A 21,543-nucleotide genomic window follows, 5' to 3' on the forward strand; every position below is an offset into this window, starting at 1 on the left:
CGTGCCTGCGTTTGGGTCCTTACCTCACCTCCACAGGGCCTGCCTCACCAGCTGTGACAGGAAATTGATTAGCTGCAGGTTTAGAGCAGCTCTGTCCTGGGAAAAACTTTGGATTGGGAACATAAACCTGACCAAGATCTTGGAATCTTTGTGAGGAACAGTTCACTGATGAGCTGACACTGAAAAATCCAAGGAAACAAAATCCAGCTTCTCCCATAAAACACACATTAATAACAGAATCTGCAGCTGTGCTGATTAGATGTATTCTGAATGTCACAAAATGATGATTCTTTATGTGAGTCAGAGTTCTTCTCACTGAGTTTCTGCTGTTTTGATGTTGCATTAAAACGAGACACGAGTGTAAATATCAGTCCAACTACTTTTCTTACTTTTCTTTTTTAGCACACATGAACAAGAAGTACAGAAACAATTTTACTGTCAAGAAAAGTGATAAAAAAAGTGATAAAAAAAGTTTATTAAACATGAAACATGAAGCTCCATCCTGTTAATGCTGTTTGTGTTTTACCTCAAATTCAATTTATCCTGTTTTTATTTTAATGACTTTTGATATTTACAGCTCAGATGAGTTGAAGGATATCAATATAAATATATCAATATTGGACTGAAGCCCTGAATTCAATTCTTTTCTCTCGAGTTTGTTGTTGTTTTTCTCCCTCTGTTGGCTCTAAGGTCCAACTTCTGAAAAAGTCTTCATCAATATCTCCCTTGTTCTGCGGGATGGAGACCTCCTCTGTTTAAAATTGAAGACAATTAAAAGATTCACTGAGTTATACTGAACACAAGTTTAAGAAACTTTTAAATCGTGACAGAGCAAACGATAAGGTGATACAAATTGTAAAAATTTGTTTTGATAATTTTAAATTTACAACACTTAAAACCAAAATATTTTTTTTCTGACAGACTTACGTGTTCTTTGCAATTCTGATAAAACATCAATCCCCATAAGACCAGAGAGATACAGATGAATACAACCCCGAAGATAATTAGCCCGCCTGACAAAGAAAGGTGCAAAAACAGTAAAAACACAGTTCTGTGTTAATGATGTAAATTTGCACATTTAAAAGACAGGAAGTGGAATTAACCATTAAACAACCAATATTACTCTGGGAGGTGAACACCAGACTTTATTTACATGTTTCTGATGCACACAGAATTTAATTTATCTCCACTTACAGTCTGGTGACCTCCAGCTTACATCGGGCCTTTTGCCCAATGTTAACCAGGAAAGACTCGAGCCCCCAAAACCCAGAACTGGATAAAACTGATATTTGACATTTTGAATCAGAACCTCAGTGTCATGGTCCTGGGCCATGTGGGCCCAGTATTCTTAGTTTTCATGTATTTTTGTATTTTGTTCTTTATTTAGGCCATGCTTCCTGGGTTGATCTGTTACGTTGTTCCTTAAGTGTTTTCCCTTCGTGACTCTTACCCCCTGTGTGCCCCTCTGTGTATTTATGAGCCCTCGTCTCTCTTTGTGTTTTATTCTATGTTTTCCCCAGCCCGTTATGTCTGCGTTCTCCCCGTGCTCTCTCTCCTCCTGTTTGAACCTCTGTGTACTTCCTGTTTTACTTTGCCCATCTCCCATCAGTGTTACGTTCACTCCTGCCGTTTCTTGTTATGATTATCAGTGTCACCTGTGTTCCCCGTGTGCATCCACTTCCCCTGATCATCCCTCATGTGTATTTAGTCTCTGTGTTTCATACAGTCTGTGTCGCGTCGTCTGTGTTCCCACCCCCTGTGTTCCGTATTTCCAGCCATAGCCTTTCCTTAGTTTGTCCAGTTTAGGTTTCTGTTGAGCTACTACTCATATGCTGCCTTCACTCTGTTTTGTTCCTTTCATCAGCCATAATAAAAGGCTCGCTTTTGTTTAAATCCACTCCTGCATCCTCGCTTGTGTTCGCACCTGGGTCCACCATACACATTCCCGCACGGTCTGCCTCCGCAGACCGTGACACTCAGTATGTTTACCTGAAAGAGCTGCAGGTTTATGGGGGGATTTTACTTTGTTGTTTTCGAGATTTTCAAAGATGACCTAAGATGAAAACTGTTTGTATTGTTAGCCTGATGTTTCATTACCTCCCTACCATTACCTTTCATTAGCCCAACACTACACAGACTCAGTTTCACTTCTATAGAACGAGCCTAGTCTTGGACTCTCTTTAGTCTGAGACTGAACGAAATCCATTTGTAGAAAACTGGATGGGAGTGTTTTCTGTTCTGGTAAATTAACTAATTTCTCAGATTTGGCCCATATCTCCTGACTGAACTGTATATAAGCAATATAGTGAATGACATTTAGGTTTTTGTAAACTGTAAAGACTTTCTTTTTTACCTTTGGTCTCTTCATTCAGATTTGGTGGTTGGAGACTTCTAGGTTGCTGAGTTGTTTCTGTCTTCTCAGGTTTTGATTCTGAAATAAAGTAAAATGAAATAAAATAATATAAAACATATTTCTAAATATTTTGATTGAACTTAAAAACTGATGTAATATTCTGACAGTGAACTAAGCTGCCCTCAGCTCTGTACACAGTTTTATTTCTACCAAGTGGAAACTTACAAAACTGAAACATGAAACCAACAATGAAGAACCCAAAAACAAAAAAAGTGTCGTGATGAGAGAAACAGTTTGTAGCTCTTCGGTGTTTGTTTCCTCACATGTCCTGATGAAGCTGCTCAGTAACTGTCACTGAGGTTGGACACTGTGGATTTCTGTGGTCGACTCAGACTCTGAGGCCTCCTTCAGGGATGTTACCTGGACCAGCAGCTCCATGAAGAATTAGCCTCACGTGTGTGTAAGCCACAAAGACTCTTGTGTTAAAAAGTCCGACTTAAAGCAGAAATGACCATGTTTACAGTCTTCTACATGAACCAGTGTTGGTCTCCATGGATAGTTTCATATAATCTCTGTGTAGACTTCCTATATGTCTGTTACTGTACTCAGCACTAATTGGCAGGTGTGTGTCTGTGTGATGCAGTTTATGGATGTAATTTTCTAACTACACAGTTTTTCTGGTAATTCTATTAAAAACGCTCCAAAAGGAAACATCAGCTCTAGAACAGTGAAGAAGATCCAGTTCATGGACTCAAATCAGTGAAAGTGGGGCTACAACTGCTGGTGTCTGAAACTCCATCAATCAAACAGGATATTTATAAAGACACTGTTGTTATGAAAGTGGAAACTATCTAAAGAGAGCTTTTGTTTTTCATAATTCGCAGGATCCAGCCTTGATACAGTTTAACAGCTCACAGTGATCACATGTGTATAAATGAATTGTCTTACCAGAGACGGTGACTCTGCAGCTGTTGTAGCCGCGGCCATAACCTGTGTCCACCTCACACAGGTACAGACCCGAGTCCTCAGTCCTGAGTCTGGACAGCTGGAGTCTGATTCGTCCTTCTCTGAGGCCGTCTTTGTCACTCTGGACTCGTCCTGAAAACTTTTTGTCCTGATCCTCTGAGAACTCGACACCATCATGAAGAAAATACAGAGTTATGTGTTCATGATCATTATTCATGTAACAGAGGATCTTCAGTGCTGAGATGGACATGTCTGCTTTGGTGGTGAACGTCCACTCCAGTGTGATGTTGTGGTTCTCCTCTGCCTGATAGGAGCTCTGTGTCACATCCACTACAAATGATCCTGTTGAGGAGACAGAGAGGAGCAGACACACTCACAACTTTAGACAACATCAGAACTCCTTTCACAGTGAGTCAGAGACAACGCTGACAAAAATCACTGCTTCGTTGGTTGATTTGTTCAAAAAGATCAAACACAAATAATCACAAAAAATCAACAACAATAATCTGATGAAGTTCTGCTGTGACAAACATGGAAACAATGATTTTTCCTCAGCATGAAGGAAATAATGAAACCATCAGAGAGCTGTGCTGCAGGACGCCTTTATTAAGGCTGTGCCATTAATGGAGTTCATTATTAGTTACTTATTAAAACAAAATCAACTAAATAAAACAATTATTGTGTCTCATTGTTCTTGGATCAGTTTCTGCTGAAATGAAGGTGATCTCAGTACTGACCAGGATAACTGTGATGATGATGATTTTGTTTCCATGACTTTCATAATGAATCTGTTGATCAGACTTATTCAGTATCTCTGCAGTCAGCACAGTTAAGCAGCCACAGTTTGATCATCCACCAAAATCTAAAGTCAATTTAAACAGCTCGCAGAAAACTTGATTCACTGAGAGGTTTTGAAATCATGAAGAAGAAACTGGATGGTTGTAATTTACATGTGAGCACTGAAAACATGTCACATTAGAAGGATTTCAGCCTGTAAACATCCACAGCAAACATCCACTCCCACTGAGATCTGCTACATGATAAATGTGAGAGAAACTAAACACTGATGACAGTTTAACTGTGTCCCTCCTGCAGATGGAGCTCAACATCAACTAATAACACAGATGTTACTGTAAACATTTATCAGCTCAGTTTGGAAACACAGAGACTCTGAAACTGTTTCAGGATTGTGCTGCTGGAGAAAGAAAGCAGAACTCTTCACTGTGGACATGAAAATGGAAACTACTGTTTATGGTTTGATCAGGATTTTCACTTCTGCTGCTGTGTGCATGCTGATGGAGTTCACTGTTTCCTCTTACATGCATGATTGCTGAGGTCTTTAGTTAAAGGAAGTTAAGTGTCTCTACACGTCGTCATGGGAAACTTTCTATGCTTTTTTTAAACTAAAGAAATAAATGGTTTATAAATTACATGTGAGCATTAAAAAAGTCACACTGGAAATATTTCAACACATGAAACTGAATCAATACTTAAAACCTACTCATCAGTTAATTATAGTTATTTAACAAATAACCTTTAACAAAACCCAAGCTGAGAATAAAATTCCACAGAGAAACAGAGTGAAACCAGTCCATGATGACTGCTCAGATGATGGACGAGAACGAGCCCACAGTCTGAAGCCTGAAGTCAGTACACGTCTCCTCTTCACAATCAGCCTGCAGACAGTTAATCACTCCATGAAATCTCAACACACAGATGTAAACCTCAAATTTCTAGAAATATTTTTGAAAATAAAATTCAATGTCAGTGTTAAACAGAATTAAGTTGCTCCTAAAAGTGCAGAACTTGCCTGAGAAACATCAGGCAACATTTTCAGCTCCTTTTAGCTCCGTTTAAGTGATTCGCTGACAGCTGTCGTCACTGACACATCAAACAGCAAAGAAGAAATGTTCACAGTGAATTTAATTAATTTACCAACATGTGATTAAATCTAGTTGATGAGCTGTGATAGTCTATAATCTACACAGCTGCTAATGTGACTGAGAGTGATTCCAAATAAAAGCTGTTTACCTTGAAAGCAGAAGAGCGAGTTTAAGGACACGACACAGATCAGTACAAGAACATAATGACTGTAGGACGGAGCTTTGACTCTGGTACCAACCTGCAGTTTGTTGTTGAACTGCTCCACCCACATTACTGCAACTGAGATTTTGGTGGTTTGAATTTGGGACTGAGTGGAGTCTACATTTCTTCAGTCCTGAGAAATGTGATAGTTTTATTTTAGTTTTCACTGCTTGTTAAGTTAGAAAAAAAGAAATTACAATCAAATATGAGCCTTGAACTAAAATGCTCACATAGGACTTCCTCGTTTTGTTTTTCTGTCCATATCTAATTTTTTTTCCGCCTTGCAATATTTGGTCTTCATGCCCTTAAAACAGAATTCACTGCACACTTTATGGGCTTGTTGGGTTAGGGTTAGGGTTAGGGTTATCAGTTAAAGAGTTATGCTTGTTAGTTTGTGTTGATAAAAACAGATTCTTGGTGTGAATGTCTGAATATAAAACATATTGATCTTAGACTTTGAATGATTCATCTTTGATAATGTTTTTTTATTATTATTGTCTGTGAAAACCAGAACATGTTTGATTCAATTTAAAAAGTGTGTCAGTCTGCTGAGTCAGTGAAGCAGAAGTGGATTTTCTGACAAACATCATCCTCAAAAAACTGTAGTTAGACTGCAGCAATAATCTCCTCCTGCCTGCAGTGATGGTCAATGTTAGGCTGTCATCATGTCTGAATTTTAGGAAAATTCACTTATTTAAACCATACAAGCAAAAACCCAAACACTGAAAAAACACAGAGAACAGAAACAGCACTGAGACTCAAGTCAGAGTTACACTTCCTGATGAGAAGTGACATTAAGCTGGTCACTGATGTCAGTGTAGCTGCAAACACATTTACATGAAGGAGGCAGTAGCTGGCAGCAACTGACCAATCACAGACAAGAACATTAAAGTTGACAGCAGCGAGACAAAGAACATAAAACTGTAAAACTATAACAATATAAAGAGTTTACAAACACAACACAGACTGACAGTAACAGTGAGAGGAAAAGCTCTGCACAGTCAGCAAGTTAGTAGTAAACATGCTGTATGACTGTGTGAGGGTCAGTGAGACTGGAAAAGAGTTTGTGTTCATCAGGAATGAAAACGTTACAGCAGCACATGTTTCATCTTGTTGATGTAGATGATCGATATGGAAGAAATATAGTATCATCAGAATTCGAAAATTTTTAGACATTGAATTTATGACACTGAATTTTTATCCTCCAAATTTCCCTGCAAAAATATTCACCTGCAAAAAATTCACCTGCAAAAAATTCAACTGCAAAAAATTCAACTGCAAAAGTGATGAACTTGAATGACCCAAGCCAGAGCAATCAGCACTAGATCGAGTCGAGCGGCTCTCAGCCAATTAAATTACGCTGTTTGATCACATGACACCGTTAGCCAGCAGCGTGTCTCCTAAAAGAGAGCTGTTTAAAGGTGAGTGATTAAGTTTTTCTCCTAAATAGAGATCATTACAGAACGCCTAGTCCTACTTAAAATCCCATTTATTTTTATTTTATCATCTACTCGAACTAAGGAAAACGTTTGACTAACTCAAAGACAATTTCCACGCCTCCCCTGCCTGACTGCAGAGGCAGTTTTGAATTTAGGAGCAGCAAGATGGCAGCGGCAAACCCTGGCGATTCTCCGGTAAGTATATTGTTTTTTATCTTCAAGTTTGTCTTTTGAAACGTTAATTTTATTTAAATCCGTTGCTCACGTGTAAAGTACACAGACGGGGTCTTTGCTCAACTCGTCTGAGGCGTGTCTCACTAAGCGCTACATGCTAGCATCCTGCTAACCGAGCTACCCTTTACACGCTGTGCTTTAGAAAATAGGATACTCGTTAAAAAAATACTCCGCAGATATTGATAGATAGACGAACACTGCAAATATAATGTTGTAAACGAAAACGGCCTTTGGTGAAGGGGTAAAATACACCATGAATAAAGCCATAGAGTGAATGGCTGCCATGGTTGCAGAACGGCCTGATTTATTGACAAGAATGGGGAAGAGTGAGGCGAAGTGAACCAAAGCCACAAAACACGGTCAGACAAGGCGGCAAAAGGGCAGTGATCTGTCCGTCAGTATGAAGTTGGTGTGTGCTTTGGTGAACAAAAACTCCAGACTGGTAGCAGGAAGATGGGAGACTCGTGTTTCACTGGAATAGTGGTGAATTAAAACATCCTTTGTTGGGGACATTTAGGTGTAAATGCATCCATACAGGTGAGACAGAGGCAGACCAGACAGTGAAGAAAACAAGGCAAACATTAGAAATATTAAAACGGAAATATAGGATTAATATAACATACAATTGGGGAAAATGTAAGGAACACAATGTAAATGATATTGTAAAGTCATTAAAACAGCATACTCTGATTAAAAGAAACATAATTGGGTAGGATGATGATGATGATAATAATAATAATAATAAAAAAAAATGTACCAGATGGGTATGTATACTTGTAGCCAGAACTTAACAACTATAAAGTTGTAGCATGCCAGACCATCTTGATTGAATGTAACTTCGCCAATTCAGGCTGAGGCAGCAGCTACATGTAGGCAAGTCCTACCAGTGACAGCTGGGACGTCAGGTGACCGAAGAGCTGGATGCGCACGGCAACAGGTGAGTGAGTCAGGGATGCTCAGATATCTAATGTGATTGGCTACTAACAGTGACAGTGGCTAATAATGTAATATGGAAATACAGTACTCATTGTGCTACATGAATATAAAATAAGACTGTAACAGAAGTAATGCTAATATCTCAACAAGTCAGAGTTACACTCCGATCAAACTGTGATGCCCAAGTCTAGAAAAAAGCAGCAAATAGGTTTCTGCAGCTCCACCTGTAAACAAACCTAATACAGATCCATCCTGTATTATCCTGAAGCTGTGGAGCCGAGTGAGAAGATTTGTTTTAATGTTTATGAATGTGAACGAAAATTCAAGACTGTCAAAATTAAATCTCTGTCACTGATCTCCAAACTTTAGATCCTCAGGACTCGACTCTAAAAAAGAGAGAAGAGTCATTTTCTCTGTATTTTTTTTTTAATTAGTTTGTCTGGTAATTTATTTTCCTCATGAGCAACAGATAAAAGGAGCATTTGATACAACATGACCTTCAGTTGGTAACGATGGTCCCATCAGAGTAAAGAACATGAGGACAGGCCTGCTTTACGGTAGGCTTAACTTGTGATTGACAGGGGACTGCTGTATCTGTTGATGGTGATGGACAAAACGCTCATTCAAAACACTTTAAAAGGAAGTTGATCACTGTAGCTCAGGGGTGTCGAACTCCAGGCCTCGAGGGCTGTAGCTACTTTTAAAGTCTGTTTGTCGCCCCCTACAGGCCTGCAGGACATTAACAATAACTCCCACTGACTGCAGCAGTCACAGAGGCTGCAGAGACGTGTTTGTACGTAGGAAGCGTAGACGCACACTCATGTGTGGAACAAATCAGTGACAATGTTTACTGCTTTAAAACAGAAATCACAAGGTGGCCTCTAGTGTCCAGCTCTGGTATTGCACTGAAAAGATGAGTCCGAATTAAGGTGAACATCAACATTTCATCTCCAGTAAAACAAGTGAAGCTTTTATCATCTCTCATTTCATTTTATAATTTCTTACATCTTCTATCTTACATTCGGTAGTAAAAGACATCTCTACTTAATTACAGTGACACATAATGAACATGGAGCATTAAAGTTCCTGTTTGTCTGTTCAGCAACACAGTGAAGACACTGTAAATGTAAAACTTTAAGACTTAAAAATGGACCAAAGATTTAATAAAAATTAATAAATAAAACCGTTGGAACACTTTTACACTCGCAACTCTCAGCACTAAACTGAAAACACGATCGCAAATCAGACTAAACTTTACAGACTGAACATCGAGTCCTGACCAGCAGGAAGTTTAACATTAAACTTAATTAATTATTTGTAGCTTTAAAAATCCAGAGATGTAAAATGTAAATCACATTGTTTTGGATGTTTATAAAGTGCAGCAGATGATTAACGAAGGGTGTTTAAAGTAATCAGCTTATAGCTCAGGTTCTCTCAGACAGTAAAGATGAAAGAAAGAAAACAAAAAACAATCAGAGCTCATCAGCTGTGGTAACAAAGTCTGCTTTCATACAGTGAGATCAGTAAAACAAAGGAGTTCTCCTTATGAGCTCCATAAATTCTCTTTCTGTTACTTTAAAACTTGTTGGTGCTTTTCCAGTCTTTTGTGTCACCAACACAATTTTCAGGTGACTCCCCCCGAACTTTCCACATGAACTGTGCTGGAAATATCCACTTTCATCTGTAATGAATGCAAATGGAATGGAAAAGACTGCTTGTTTGGGAATGATCAATGTCAGCCCAGCACAGTGATGATCAGGAAGGATTTTAACCCTTTAATTAGTCCCTCAGAGACACTTTGAGGTCTCCCTGAAAGGTTTAAGTTCACCTTTAACAAACAAACAAAGAACCAGTAAGTAAATTCATTAAACACGCTGACAGTGAGGCAGAGGAGTGTTTCTTCTCCAGGCTGAACTTCACAGTTTTGTATTGAAGGAGGAAATCCATCAGTTTCACTGCTTGATGTTTCCAAGCAGATCCTCCAGAGTCTGACAGCAGCAACTCTGACTGAAGACGTCTGTAAGAAATATTTCCTGTTTAGATCCTCTGATCTTCCACTCTGGGTTTTCTTGTACGTCACTTTGTTTGTCTGAAAATGAGCTCAATAAATAAGCTGGATGAGGCTCGAATCTTCAGCTGGGGTCAAAGTTCAAGTCAATCTCACATCCTTTTGTAGGAGTGACCTTATGATGATCTCAGTGCTGCTGGGCCCGAGTGTCACCCTGTGGTTGATGGTTTGAATCCAACATAAATGTTAAGATCCAGGAAAGATAAATCTCTCTCAGCTCCATTAAGACCAACGCTCATTTGAGTACAGCAGCTAGACTGATAGTGGTTGTTTTTGTGTCTCATCATCCTCTGGATGCTTCTGCTGAAAGAAGTAGAATAATGAGTCAGTCTGACGGTGCAAGAAGCAACAACATGTTTGTTTGTTTCTTACTTTACGTTTCTGCAAGACGTGGAGAGAAATATGCAGCAAAACCAGCGAGAGCCAAAACTAATGGTACGGTGATGACAACAATGACCACAGGGACCCAGGATCGACCTGCTGATGTAGAAAAAAAAGAAAAAGGAAAAAAAAGAGCTCACCACAAATACACAACCCAAAGAAGAATGATGCAGAGAAAAGTTGGACGGTCTTCTCACCATGTCTCTGAGTCATGTCCTCAGGATCTGGAGTTGGGAAAAGCAGCAGTGTCGTTGTTGAGGTTTTAGCAAATTTTGCATCTAGAAAACCACAAAAATCAGTTGCGTCATAATAGGTACAAGAATAAAGACGTAAGAACCAGAATGTTGACATTTGAGTTTTGAATCACAGAATAACATTGAAATGTTCAAGTTGGTGCTAATGTCCAAAAAGATGTCAACGTGAATTTCTTTTAAATTATTGTCACATTTTAAGCAGCTCACATGGTGATGGCACAAACTTGCAGTCCCACAACAACATGCTGCTCTTTTTCCCACAGAGAAAAATGATGATCTTTGAGTTTTTTGGATCTTCAGTAAACAAACTTCACAATGACTCAAACTTGTGCCCAACTCTTGTTTTAAAGTCATTGAAGATGAAAAATTTGAACACAACTATGCATGTATATAAAATGGAAATATGTGTGTACAAGGAAAAAAAAATACTCGTAACAGCTGTGAAAAGAGAAAAATTATTTTGTTTGATGTTAGATTAATAAGTACATTCTTATCTCAATTTCTGGTCTAAGATCACAGTGATCACATGTGTATAAATGAATTTTCTTACCAGAGACGGTGAGTCTGCAGCTGTTGTAGCCACTGCCGTAACCTGTGTCCACCTCACACAGGTACAGACCCGAGTCCTCAGTCCTGAGTCTGGACAGCTGGAGTCTGATTCGTCCTTCTCTGAGGGCGTCTTTGTCACTCTGGACTCGTCCTGAAAACTTTTTGTCCTGAACCTCTGAGAACTCGACACCATCACGAAGATAATACAGAGTTAAGTCATTATTCAGGCTACAGAGGATCTTCAGTGCTGAGATGGACGTGTCTGGTTTGGTGGTGAACGTCCACTCCAGTGTGATGTTGTGGTTCTCCTCTGCCTGATAGGAGCTCTGTGTCACATCCACTACAAACGATCCTGTTGAGGAGACAGAGAGGAGCAGACACACTCACAACTTTATACAACTTGTGTTTTTTTCCCCCCTGACATGTTTCTGTCCATATTGTACATTACCGACATATATTCTACCAATAGTAAACTGACAATAAATAACATTGAATTAGAGTATCTGAAATTATGTTTCTTGAGTAAGCACAAACTATCCTGGATTCCACATTTTAGGTAAGTTAAAAGGCAAAATTTCAAAGTCTCTCTCAATGCTCTGTAAAGTTAAAATCTCTGAAATCAAACATTATTATACTCTGTATTGTTCTATTATACTTCTGTATATGATATACTGTGTAAATGTGGGGAGACACCTGTAAACACACCATCCAATATACATTCTGCAAAAAAGAACAACAAGGATCATAAATAAAACCAACTCAAAAGAATTATCAAATCTACTTTTCCTTAAATGTCATATTCTTAAATTTAAAGACTTTGTTGACAATGTTCAAAGCAGAAAACAAATATTTGGTCCACAACATTCAGAACTTGTTCAAAATAACACCAAATACTAATGACCTGAGAGGAATCCATAGCCAGTAGTACGGACTAATGTAAAATATCACAGTATTACAGTCACAGGAGTTGGTGTGTGGGACACCTGTAAAGGTGATGAATTATACTGAAGTCTTTTCTTCATTTTTACAGCTAAAGTAACCCAAGCTTAAAATTTTAATCAAGGTGTTTGTCACATAGAAATTACTCCATATGAAACAATGTCCAAACACAGTAACCATTCTGAGATACTAGTAGAACAACAGCCAACAGTATAACTCCACGTTTTACTCTGGCCATCCTTGTTCCACCTACAGATGATTTAATCCAAACATTTCCAACATTTTGTGTTCAAGCTTCAGCTCGGCCTCCAGTCTTTTTGTCAATGACACGTCTCCAAACATACATCTCACCACCATCTTTTAAAATGTGTAAACTAATGTATAAAACAAAATTCAACTAGAAATATAAATGTAAAAGACTGCTGCGATTTTATATTTATAAAATGTCCATAACAGTGCTGGATTGACCTCAAAGCACTCCACATGGAGAACATTATTTTACTTGTTTAAAAAAAAAAATAGTTTGAGAAATAAACTGTGCAGCGTGTGAATATAAAGCCGTGGAACTATTGAGCTGTCCTTCATTGCATTCTTTGTAGGAAAATGTGAAACGATGCAGTGATTTATTGAAATGTCTGCTAACATTCATGAAAATACAGTAAATAAGATAAATACAGAGTCTGTACAATAATAACTGGAAACTTACCTCAGCTAAATGAGGAGAAGACTGAAGTTCTTGTTTGTGCTCCTAAAAATTTTGTACCTAGTGTTATGGAAAACTTGGGTCCACTTGCTACATTTGCCAAACCGTCTATCAGGAGCCTTGGTGTTAGTATTGACTCAGCCCTGACTTTGGATGCCCATGTAAAATCTTTGGTTCACTCCTGTTTTTATCACTTGAGAAATATTGCTGAGTCGCGCTCCGAATTAGAAATTGTCATTCATGCATTTGTTTCATCTCGTCTGGACTAGAGCTGGGCGATATGAGATTTTTTCATATCACGATATGTTTTTTTCATTTCAGGCGATAACGATATCTATCACGATATAAGCCAAATAACTATATTTGTAAGATTTAAATGTGCTGTTGCTCACAAGTAAAATGTGAAATAATCAGCAGCTTGTTTTTATTTAAATATTTATTTCCCATAATAAGTTCAACAGGGTAGATGTACTTTTTCAGATAAATAAAGACAAATATTGCAAACTACACAAAAGGCAGCCGCTAAAGCGTTTAAGTTTCAAAATAGAACAAACGAAACAGACTACTAAATTGTCAATTCCACTTAGAAACAAAATATTAATTCTAAAAATAAATCTTAGTTTGTTTTACAGAAGAACAGACAAAACTGACTAACTTTTGTCAATATCAAATAAACTGAGAACTAAAAGGAAATTCTCAATCTCTCCTTGTTGTATAGCTGAGCTTTTCAAACAGTTTTAACAGTTACTTTAGTCTGACAAAAGCCGAATGACGAATTAGCACTTCCAGTCAGAGACTGAGGCTACGTCCACACGTACACGGGTATTTTTGAAAACGGAGATTTTCCATTTTCGTTTTAAAAAATAATCCCGTCCACACATAAAGGCAGAAATGAAGGAAAACGCTGCTATGAACATGCCAAAGCAGCAGGTGGCGCTAGATTCCTAACCGTGCAGAAATGTTGGCCAATCAGAAGTCTAGAAGCCTCGGTGGGAAAAAGTAAACAAAGCTGGGGCATAGAAGCAGAACCGAGTCGTATGTGTGGACGGACAGTAACTGTGTGTATATGTAAGCATTTAAACACTGCAGAGAGTAGAATTAACAGTATTGTAGAAATTCATTTCACCGAAACAATAACGTGGCGCACAGTGTGACGCATGCACCAGTTTATTGTATTTCCAGACTTGCTTTCGGCACAATTTACAGTGCACGCTACTCTGTTTTTTGTCAGACTTGAAATAGCCGAAATACCTTCACACTACGGAACTTCTATGGCTCTTCCGTTCGACAATCTCTCCGGCATTGGAACCATCATCTGTTTCCTCTTCGGTCACGCTCGGTTGATTTTTCTAGTCGGCACACTCATTTCCTCCATTACGCGCTGGCTCCATTACCCGCTGGCTGCTTCCCAAACAAACACACGTGCGGCTTGGCACTTGTGCTGTACGTAACAAGTCACGCGACGTGACGCTGCGGCTGTGATTGGTTCGGCTCTGCGCTACTTAATTTGGATTGGCTGACCTTTTTTTTTTTTTTTTTTTTTTTTTTTTTAAGAGGACAAGAGCGGCGAGGTCTATCGCGATAGCTTAATTTCTCTATCGAGTAAAAGTTATATCGCGATACATATCGTTATCGTTCTATCGCCCAGCTCTAGTCTGGACTATTGTAATTCTTTGTTTACTTGTTTATGTAAAGCCTCTTTGGAGCGTCTGCAAGTTGTTCAGAACGCTGATGCAAAGCTTCTGACCAAGTCCTCCAAGTTTTCCCATGTCACACCCCTGCTGATTCAGCTGCACTGGCTCCCCGTTAAATTCAGAATCCAGTTTAAGTGCATGGACAAGCACCAACACATATAAGTGAACTTTTACATCCATACATTCCCAGCAGGTCCCTGAGGTCATGTGACCAGGGCTTGCTTGCCGTCCAACACACGAGGCTGAAAACAAAAGGCGACAAAGCTTTTGGAACTGTGGCCCCCAGATTGTGGAACTCTCTCCCTTTGAGCCTGAGATCTGTGGACTCAGTGGTCGCTTTTAAAAAACAGCTAAAAACTCATCTTTTTAAACTTGCTTTTGGTTGATTTTTATTTTTAGGTTTTAGCTTCTGTGAAGCACTTTGTGATTTTATCTTGAAAGGTGCTATATAAATAAAGTTTTACTTACTTACTAATGAACTAGAAAGTCAGTATTTGTTATGACCACCTTTGTTCTTAAACACAGCCTGAACTCTTAGGCAGTTTTGTCATTTCTTTAAATAGTCTTCAGGAAAATTTCCCTAGCCTTTATTTCTTTGGATTACTTGTCTCCACATTCAGTGTTTTCTTATCCAGAGTCTCAACAAACCTGCTCTAACTGGAAATGCCATCTCCATTTTTAAAATCATCAAAAATTAAAAACACTGTCACATTAGAAAGGTGTCAACATACAAAAACTGGCTCAGTACCTACAATCAATTTTAGCATTAGTTAAAAAAAGACAAACTAAAAGTAGATAATGGTAATAGAAACACATTATTTACCTCTAACTGAACCCAAGCGGAGCATTAAAGTCCACAGTGGGACCATGAAGAAAGCCATGAAATCCATGTTGTCATCTTGTTAACAGTCTGTGGGGAACCAGATCTACTTCTTCCTCATCATCATCATCATCATCATCATCATCATCATCATCACATTCAGGCTGCAGACAAAAAGATAACTGTTACGTCTCAACACAGACATGCTGCTCAGTTTATATTGACACTTTGATTGTAAAACGACATGACGAATAAAATTTAATTCAGCAGCTACGATGCTGACCAACTACTAATGTTAGCAGGTGGCTGAGAGCAACAACTACACCAGAAATCTACTAGATCTAAGAATGCGAGGGGAAACCTGAGCGACACCTAATATCTCTGATTTATTGAAAACTAAACTGAAATCAGAAAAATATAAGACAGTAAGAACGTCAGTGAGCAGCATACAGAGATAATTTACAGGAACATGCTTTAGAAATCCACACATACCATGATATATGTTTTTATTTATTCTGAACATGAAACTTGTCAAATCTGGCAAAATCAAATGTTGCTGGATTAAAACCTGCTTTTTCCTTAAATGTAATTGGGTGTAAGAGACTGACTGATCCTCTGCTACATGGAAACATCATCATGGATTTCTGGCAGTGAATATTTTACCAATTGTGTTTGCAAGAGGAGTTGACTTCTTGAGCTCTGGTAAACATCACATTAGCGTGAAAACCATAAATTAATGACTGAAATTTGGTTGAATCCAGTGACGTCAGTAAAGAGATTTACCTCTAGCACAGAAGTGTTACCAGAACAGCAGTGAAGGCTCAGGCATGCATCAATAATTTATAATACTTTAGTTCAGTTTGTTCATGATTATGAGAGTCTGCTGGAGCTGAGCAGGAAACAAATCTGAGACAGAGGCAGTATGATACTGAGTCAAACCAGAAGCTCCGGTCTGATCATCTTGTAGGTAGAGACTGCATTATTTGTTCTTCAGCTAAACTAACAAGCTACAAACACAGGTGATTTATGGACTCCGTGCATAAGATCACTACAAATCGCCCTGAGGTGTAAACCATTCTGAGATACATTTCTGAGATACCAAAACACAAATTTGTCAACGCACAATCCACACTACAAGGCACATCTGTCATTTTTATTACTTCCGAACAAAAAACAAAGATCCTCAGATTGAAGGAAATAAGAATGTCAGTTTTAAAACATCAGCTGTTGTCCAGAAATAATTTTGTGCAGATTTCATGTTTGCAGATTTATTTCCAGACAATGATTTTTATGGGCAGTGAAAACCATAAATCACATAAAATCATAAATTGTATTCATTAAAAATGACCACTGAATGGTTATATGTATTATGTTATATGTATTAACATGACAAATCGTGACACAGACTTCTTATACTCAAAGTGCATGGGCTGCTAGTAAAAGTTAAAGGCGTGGGTAATATTTTGCAGCATAGGTGAGAATAGTTTAACTCTGGACTTACCTGCTGTGACAAACCAGCGATTATTTCACCCACTCCTTAAACATGAACTTGCAGACACGACAGTCATAGTTTCACGAAATGTTTAACTTTTTCCTGTCCGAGCAAACGATCATACCTGTGTTTTAGGTATATAAAGTCCCAAACCCGAATTGGAGGCTGGCTTGACACCAGTCCGAAAAGCGTCAGGGAATCACGACGTTTTACGCTTTTTTGCGTGCGAAAGTTTGCTTTCAGCTGAAAGCAGAGTCTAAGTAAAACATCGGTTTACCTTGAACAGGTATGATTAAGACGAAACCCGAGCACAGAATTAAAGCCCGTAGTGAAAGAAAATTAGCTTTTTCACATCCGCCAATGTGTGATCAAAATTCAGTGTAATCTACACTAACATGCAGCTGGAAACACCCGCTTACACTGTACATTAGTCCAAGATGATCAAAGGAGAAACTCCACAGTGAGAAGCAGTCCTTAGAGTAGAAGTTGTTCAGGGACATTAAAGACGTGAATTCCCTCACGCATTCCCCAGACCTCAGTTGTGTATACAGAGCTGATGAGCCTCACAGCGCATTTAGTCAATTCGCGCAAAGCTGGTTTGCTGACTGCAGCTTCGCTTCAGCAAACGGAACTTTTGATCGTCTTTAATGTCCCTGAACAACTTCTACTTTAAGTGTATACACACACACACACACACACACACACACATTATATATATATATATATATATATATATATATACATACACACATATGCACACGCATGCTGTTGCATCTTCAAAAAAATAAAAATACAATAACTGAGACTTACAATGAAGTATCGTTGCACTGGTTTACTGAACCTTTCTTTCAGGGCATGTACAGAACAGCATTTTTCTACTGCCTCCTACAGTAGTTTGCGAACGAAATGGCGAGCCGGCTCCTTATCGCGAGCCGTCACGTGGGTTATATTCTTTTTTCTTTTTCTTTCTCTCACCCTCTCTCTCTCTCGCACTTTTTTTCCGCTTCACTCTGCACGCGAGCCTTGTGCTTTACGCTGGGCAGAGGGGGGAGGGGCGGTAGTTACACTCAGTAGCACACGAACAGAGCAGGAGGGAGAGAGAGAGAGAAAGAGAGGCAGGGACAACAACGTCACATTAGAAAGGTATAGTAATCATCCACAACTATTTTCGGTTGCAGATGATAAAGGATTCAGAAAGTTTATTCATGCAGGTCCATATGACAGAGAATATGCATGTTCTTTTAGTTTTCATATTATAATTTATATTTAATTGTGTTGTGGTTTGCAGTGTTTTGTGTTGTTTCACTTTAAATTTGTAAAAGGAAAAAGCTGAAAGTTTAAATAGTTAAAGTTGAAATGTGAATAGTTGATTTTTGTATAATATGATTTATTTATTACATTTTATGTGGAGTGAATAAATAAAAGTGTATTTACGGTGGCCCCTAGAAACAAAGCACATACAAACTTCAAATCACGTACAAACTCAGAAGCACGTAAAAACTCAAAACACGTACAAAAGACAACAGAAGTGCTCCAGGATGCTGGGCGCAGTGTTGAGCTTTTGTTATCTTGTGCCTACACAAGCCAGCAAGTACCAATGACTGGATTTGGTGTGTGGTAGTAACAGGTAAATTAACTTTTTTTAAATTATTTGAATATATATGAGTGCCTGTGTATAAATACACAAACGATACACACATGCTTTCAATTGTGTAATTTAAGTGATCTAGTACTTTGGAAGTTCAGTTCATGCTAGAAATGTGTTTTGGAGTTTGTACGTGTTTTGTCTCTAGGGGCCACCGCATATATTTATATATAAACATATATAAATAAAACCACTTTTTTTACGTTAGTAATTCCTTTTGTGCATAATTTTATATTATTGTTAATAATAAATTAATTAAAGCAACAAAACAACCTGAAGAGCCAGTTCGGAGCCGAGAGAGCCGGCTCTTTTTAGTGATCTGCAGCACACATGTTAGGGGGACACTTGAATACCTACTCAATGTGTTTGTGTGGCAGATTGTTAATATCATTAATCTTCCACTAAAAAAATAAAATGAAATGTTTTAATTTTTTAGTGCTAAAAACTTTAGTAGTATGAAATTGAACTCATAATTAAATCCATAACCTGCATGAAGTAATCTTACCAGCAATGAGATGAACATATGACCTTTGACCCAGCTGTGGAATGAAACATCTTCATCAGACAGCTGTACTTTGGAGAGAGTCAGTGAGACGTCTTCATGCTTCAGATTATAAAAGGACAGTGAGGTTCTTCCAGCATATGATGGCTGCTTGTCGTCCACATTTTCTTTACTTTTCTCCCACATGTAGATAAATCCTGGTGTCAGGTCAGTTCTTGCCCACTCCAGCTGCAGCTGTGAAGCATCCACAGCAGTTTTCAGGAAACAGGGTAAAAATACATCATCACCCAGCAGACACACTATTTGCTTTGTTGGAGCTTCCTGAGAATAACCTGCAAAGAAACACATCAGATTTGATTTATTGTTGTAGGATTCAGGTGAAAGGCTGATTGAAGCAACACCTCAGACATGGATGGATCTCTGCACAGACCTCAAAGTCTAAATATTCTGTTCTTTATTTAAACTCAGAAAATAACACAAAGAGCAACAACAATGCAGATAAACGACGCTGGTATCTAATCATTTTCTGTGCCTTTTACTGTGTAAAGAGGTGATCTGTGTATTTGACCAGGCATCTTCTGAACATAAATATTTTTTTCCTCCTAGTGATTATTTTTTATGCCAATATATATCTATTTATTTACCTTTGCAGATGAGATGAGTTAGAGGCAGGACAACATTAATGAAGGATAAGAATCGAAGGGTAAAAACTCCACTCGTATAAACAGACATGATTCACCTCTGAAAATTAAAAAAACAAAATGTTTTTATGTTCCTTTCTCTGGCTTACAGGAATCAACAGTACAACCCTTTGAAACATTAAACATCACAGGCTGAGAAACAATTTACTCACACAAACATTTTCAGGGACACTGGAGGGAAGTCTTTCTTTTAGAGCTTTCCTCTCTGGCGCACTTCTCATAACAGGATCTGTTTCCCATTTTTACACACCTTCACTGTCAGGATGCTACTTTGAAAGTAAAGTTTTGAAAACTACAAAAAAACAGAACTTTAAAAATAGCAGCTGATAATCCAGCCTGTCCAAAACAGAGAAATGTTTGTGAGCCCTTTGAGCTCACCTCTACCACAGATTTAGCAGCAGCTCTACCTGTGCTAGATGCACCTGCTCCTTGTCATTTCTATCTCTGACTTTATGTCCTCTACAAGAGTTTCTGTTTGTTTTTTTTTTATCTTCAAATGTTCAATAAAAACATGTATGCTAATTCATAACGAAGAAAGCTTTGTAACTATCCCCACTGGTGAAGACTGTGTCATTTCCACAACACTGGGCGCCAATACTGTCCAAAATGTAGTTTCTGAAACAATAGGAGTTCTTTGTGACTCTGTTATTTATAGTTCATTCCTTTTCATGAGCAATCAGAGAGTTTTCTTTTCGTCACCAAAAGGGATGAACTAGGAATGAAGAGGGAACTCCTTCCTTGGTAACCAAACAAAGTAAACACTGAACAAACAGCGACAGCTCGTTCCACTGGTCTTAGTAGATCTGTGCTCTCTTCCAGTCTAATCTTTCCCTGCCACAGTGATTTTTTTTTAACCGTAAGTGTCAAAAGAATCCTGTTCACTTATTTTCAGCAGTGTGTTTACTTTATTACGAGTTCAGTTTTCTGGATTTGCATTTTTGAATCCGACTGTTGTGCGAACCCATGAAAACTTGCAGATAAAGTGAACACAGCTGGAAACTGTGAGGAAACAGAACAATAACACAAGTAACTATAACTATACTGTAACACGTATTTTAATCATGAATGGCTCCTAAACATGTTAGCAATGAATAAGTTGATCATAAACTCACTGAGGTCAGGTGATAACTGTGGATGTGTCACTGGGAATGTTAGTCATCCCATGTGACACAGTTTCATAATCATGGTTTACGTAACACGTCTGATGTCAGCAGAGGGATTCCGTCTTGCTTCACTGTGCAGGGTAAACCCTACAAACAAACACAGGTAACACTTTAATGATGGGTGTTGGTTGGTGTTGACGGAGATCTGTTGCTGTTCTCACGTCACTGCTTTGTTTTCTTCGCATGTTCATTCTCCAAAAATGTGACTCAGATTCTCAAATTCATTGTTTGCTTTGTTTCCAACAGCAGTTCTCTGTTTCCTTCCACATTATTACTAAAACGCACTTATGTGGATCTGAGTCCAGCTGTTGTGTAACACGTGAACTGTTCTGTATTGCAGATAAAGTGAACCCTGCTGTCTCGTACACTGACATTACCGCCACACAGGAAGTGAAACCTCGTACGTTCAGAGGTAAGAACATAAAAACTCACTCACATACTCACAGTTCTCTCTTTTATTGCAGCCTTCTGTCTCTGACTGAATTTAAAGGCCTCTTTGATATAAAACTGTAAATAATGAGAATAAAAACAATCACCAGCGTTCACATGAGATTTTAAACTAAAGGACAAGCTGCACTAAACTTTAGTTCTCACAGCATAAACACTGTAAACTCACTCT

General features: G+C 38.4%; 2 protein-coding genes across 4 annotated transcripts; both read right to left on the reverse strand.

Annotated features, from left to right (window-relative positions):
- Positions 1-507: 507 nt before the first annotated feature.
- On the reverse strand, positions 508-4,992 carry LOC143417021 (programmed cell death 1 ligand 1-like). Its single transcript, XM_076882661.1, has 5 exons — positions 4,854-4,992; positions 3,302-3,661; positions 2,354-2,431; positions 928-1,013; positions 508-751 (listed from the first exon to the last, which is right to left on the reverse strand). Exons 1-5 carry the CDS (start codon positions 4,912-4,914, stop codon positions 686-688), a joined length of 651 nt encoding a protein of 216 aa, XP_076738776.1. The 5' UTR covers positions 4,915-4,992; the 3' UTR covers positions 508-685.
- A 3,844-nt stretch (positions 4,993-8,836) lies between these two features.
- Positions 8,837-17,973, reverse strand: LOC143417022 (programmed cell death 1 ligand 1-like). 3 transcript variants are annotated; one of them, XM_076882664.1, is made up of 6 exons: positions 17,724-17,973; positions 15,425-15,585; positions 11,267-11,617; positions 10,660-10,740; positions 10,454-10,558; positions 8,837-10,384 (listed from the first exon to the last, which is right to left on the reverse strand). In XM_076882664.1, the coding sequence occupies exons 2-5, from the start codon at positions 15,489-15,491 to the stop codon at positions 10,455-10,457; spliced, it is 603 nt and encodes a 200-aa protein (XP_076738779.1). In that variant the 5' UTR covers positions 15,492-15,585; positions 17,724-17,973; the 3' UTR covers positions 8,837-10,384; position 10,454. The 3 variants fall into 3 exon arrangements, with proteins under 3 accessions (XP_076738779.1, XP_076738778.1, XP_076738777.1); XM_076882663.1 differs by having other exon boundaries at positions 8,837-10,381; positions 10,454-10,561; XM_076882662.1 differs by having other exon boundaries at positions 10,454-10,561.
- Between the last annotated feature and the right edge of the window lie 3,570 nt (positions 17,974-21,543).

Source organism: Maylandia zebra, linkage group LG3, assembly GCF_041146795.1.
Source record: "Maylandia zebra isolate NMK-2024a linkage group LG3, Mzebra_GT3a, whole genome shotgun sequence".
Classification (NCBI taxonomy): Eukaryota; Metazoa; Chordata; class Actinopteri; order Cichliformes; family Cichlidae; genus Maylandia; species Maylandia zebra.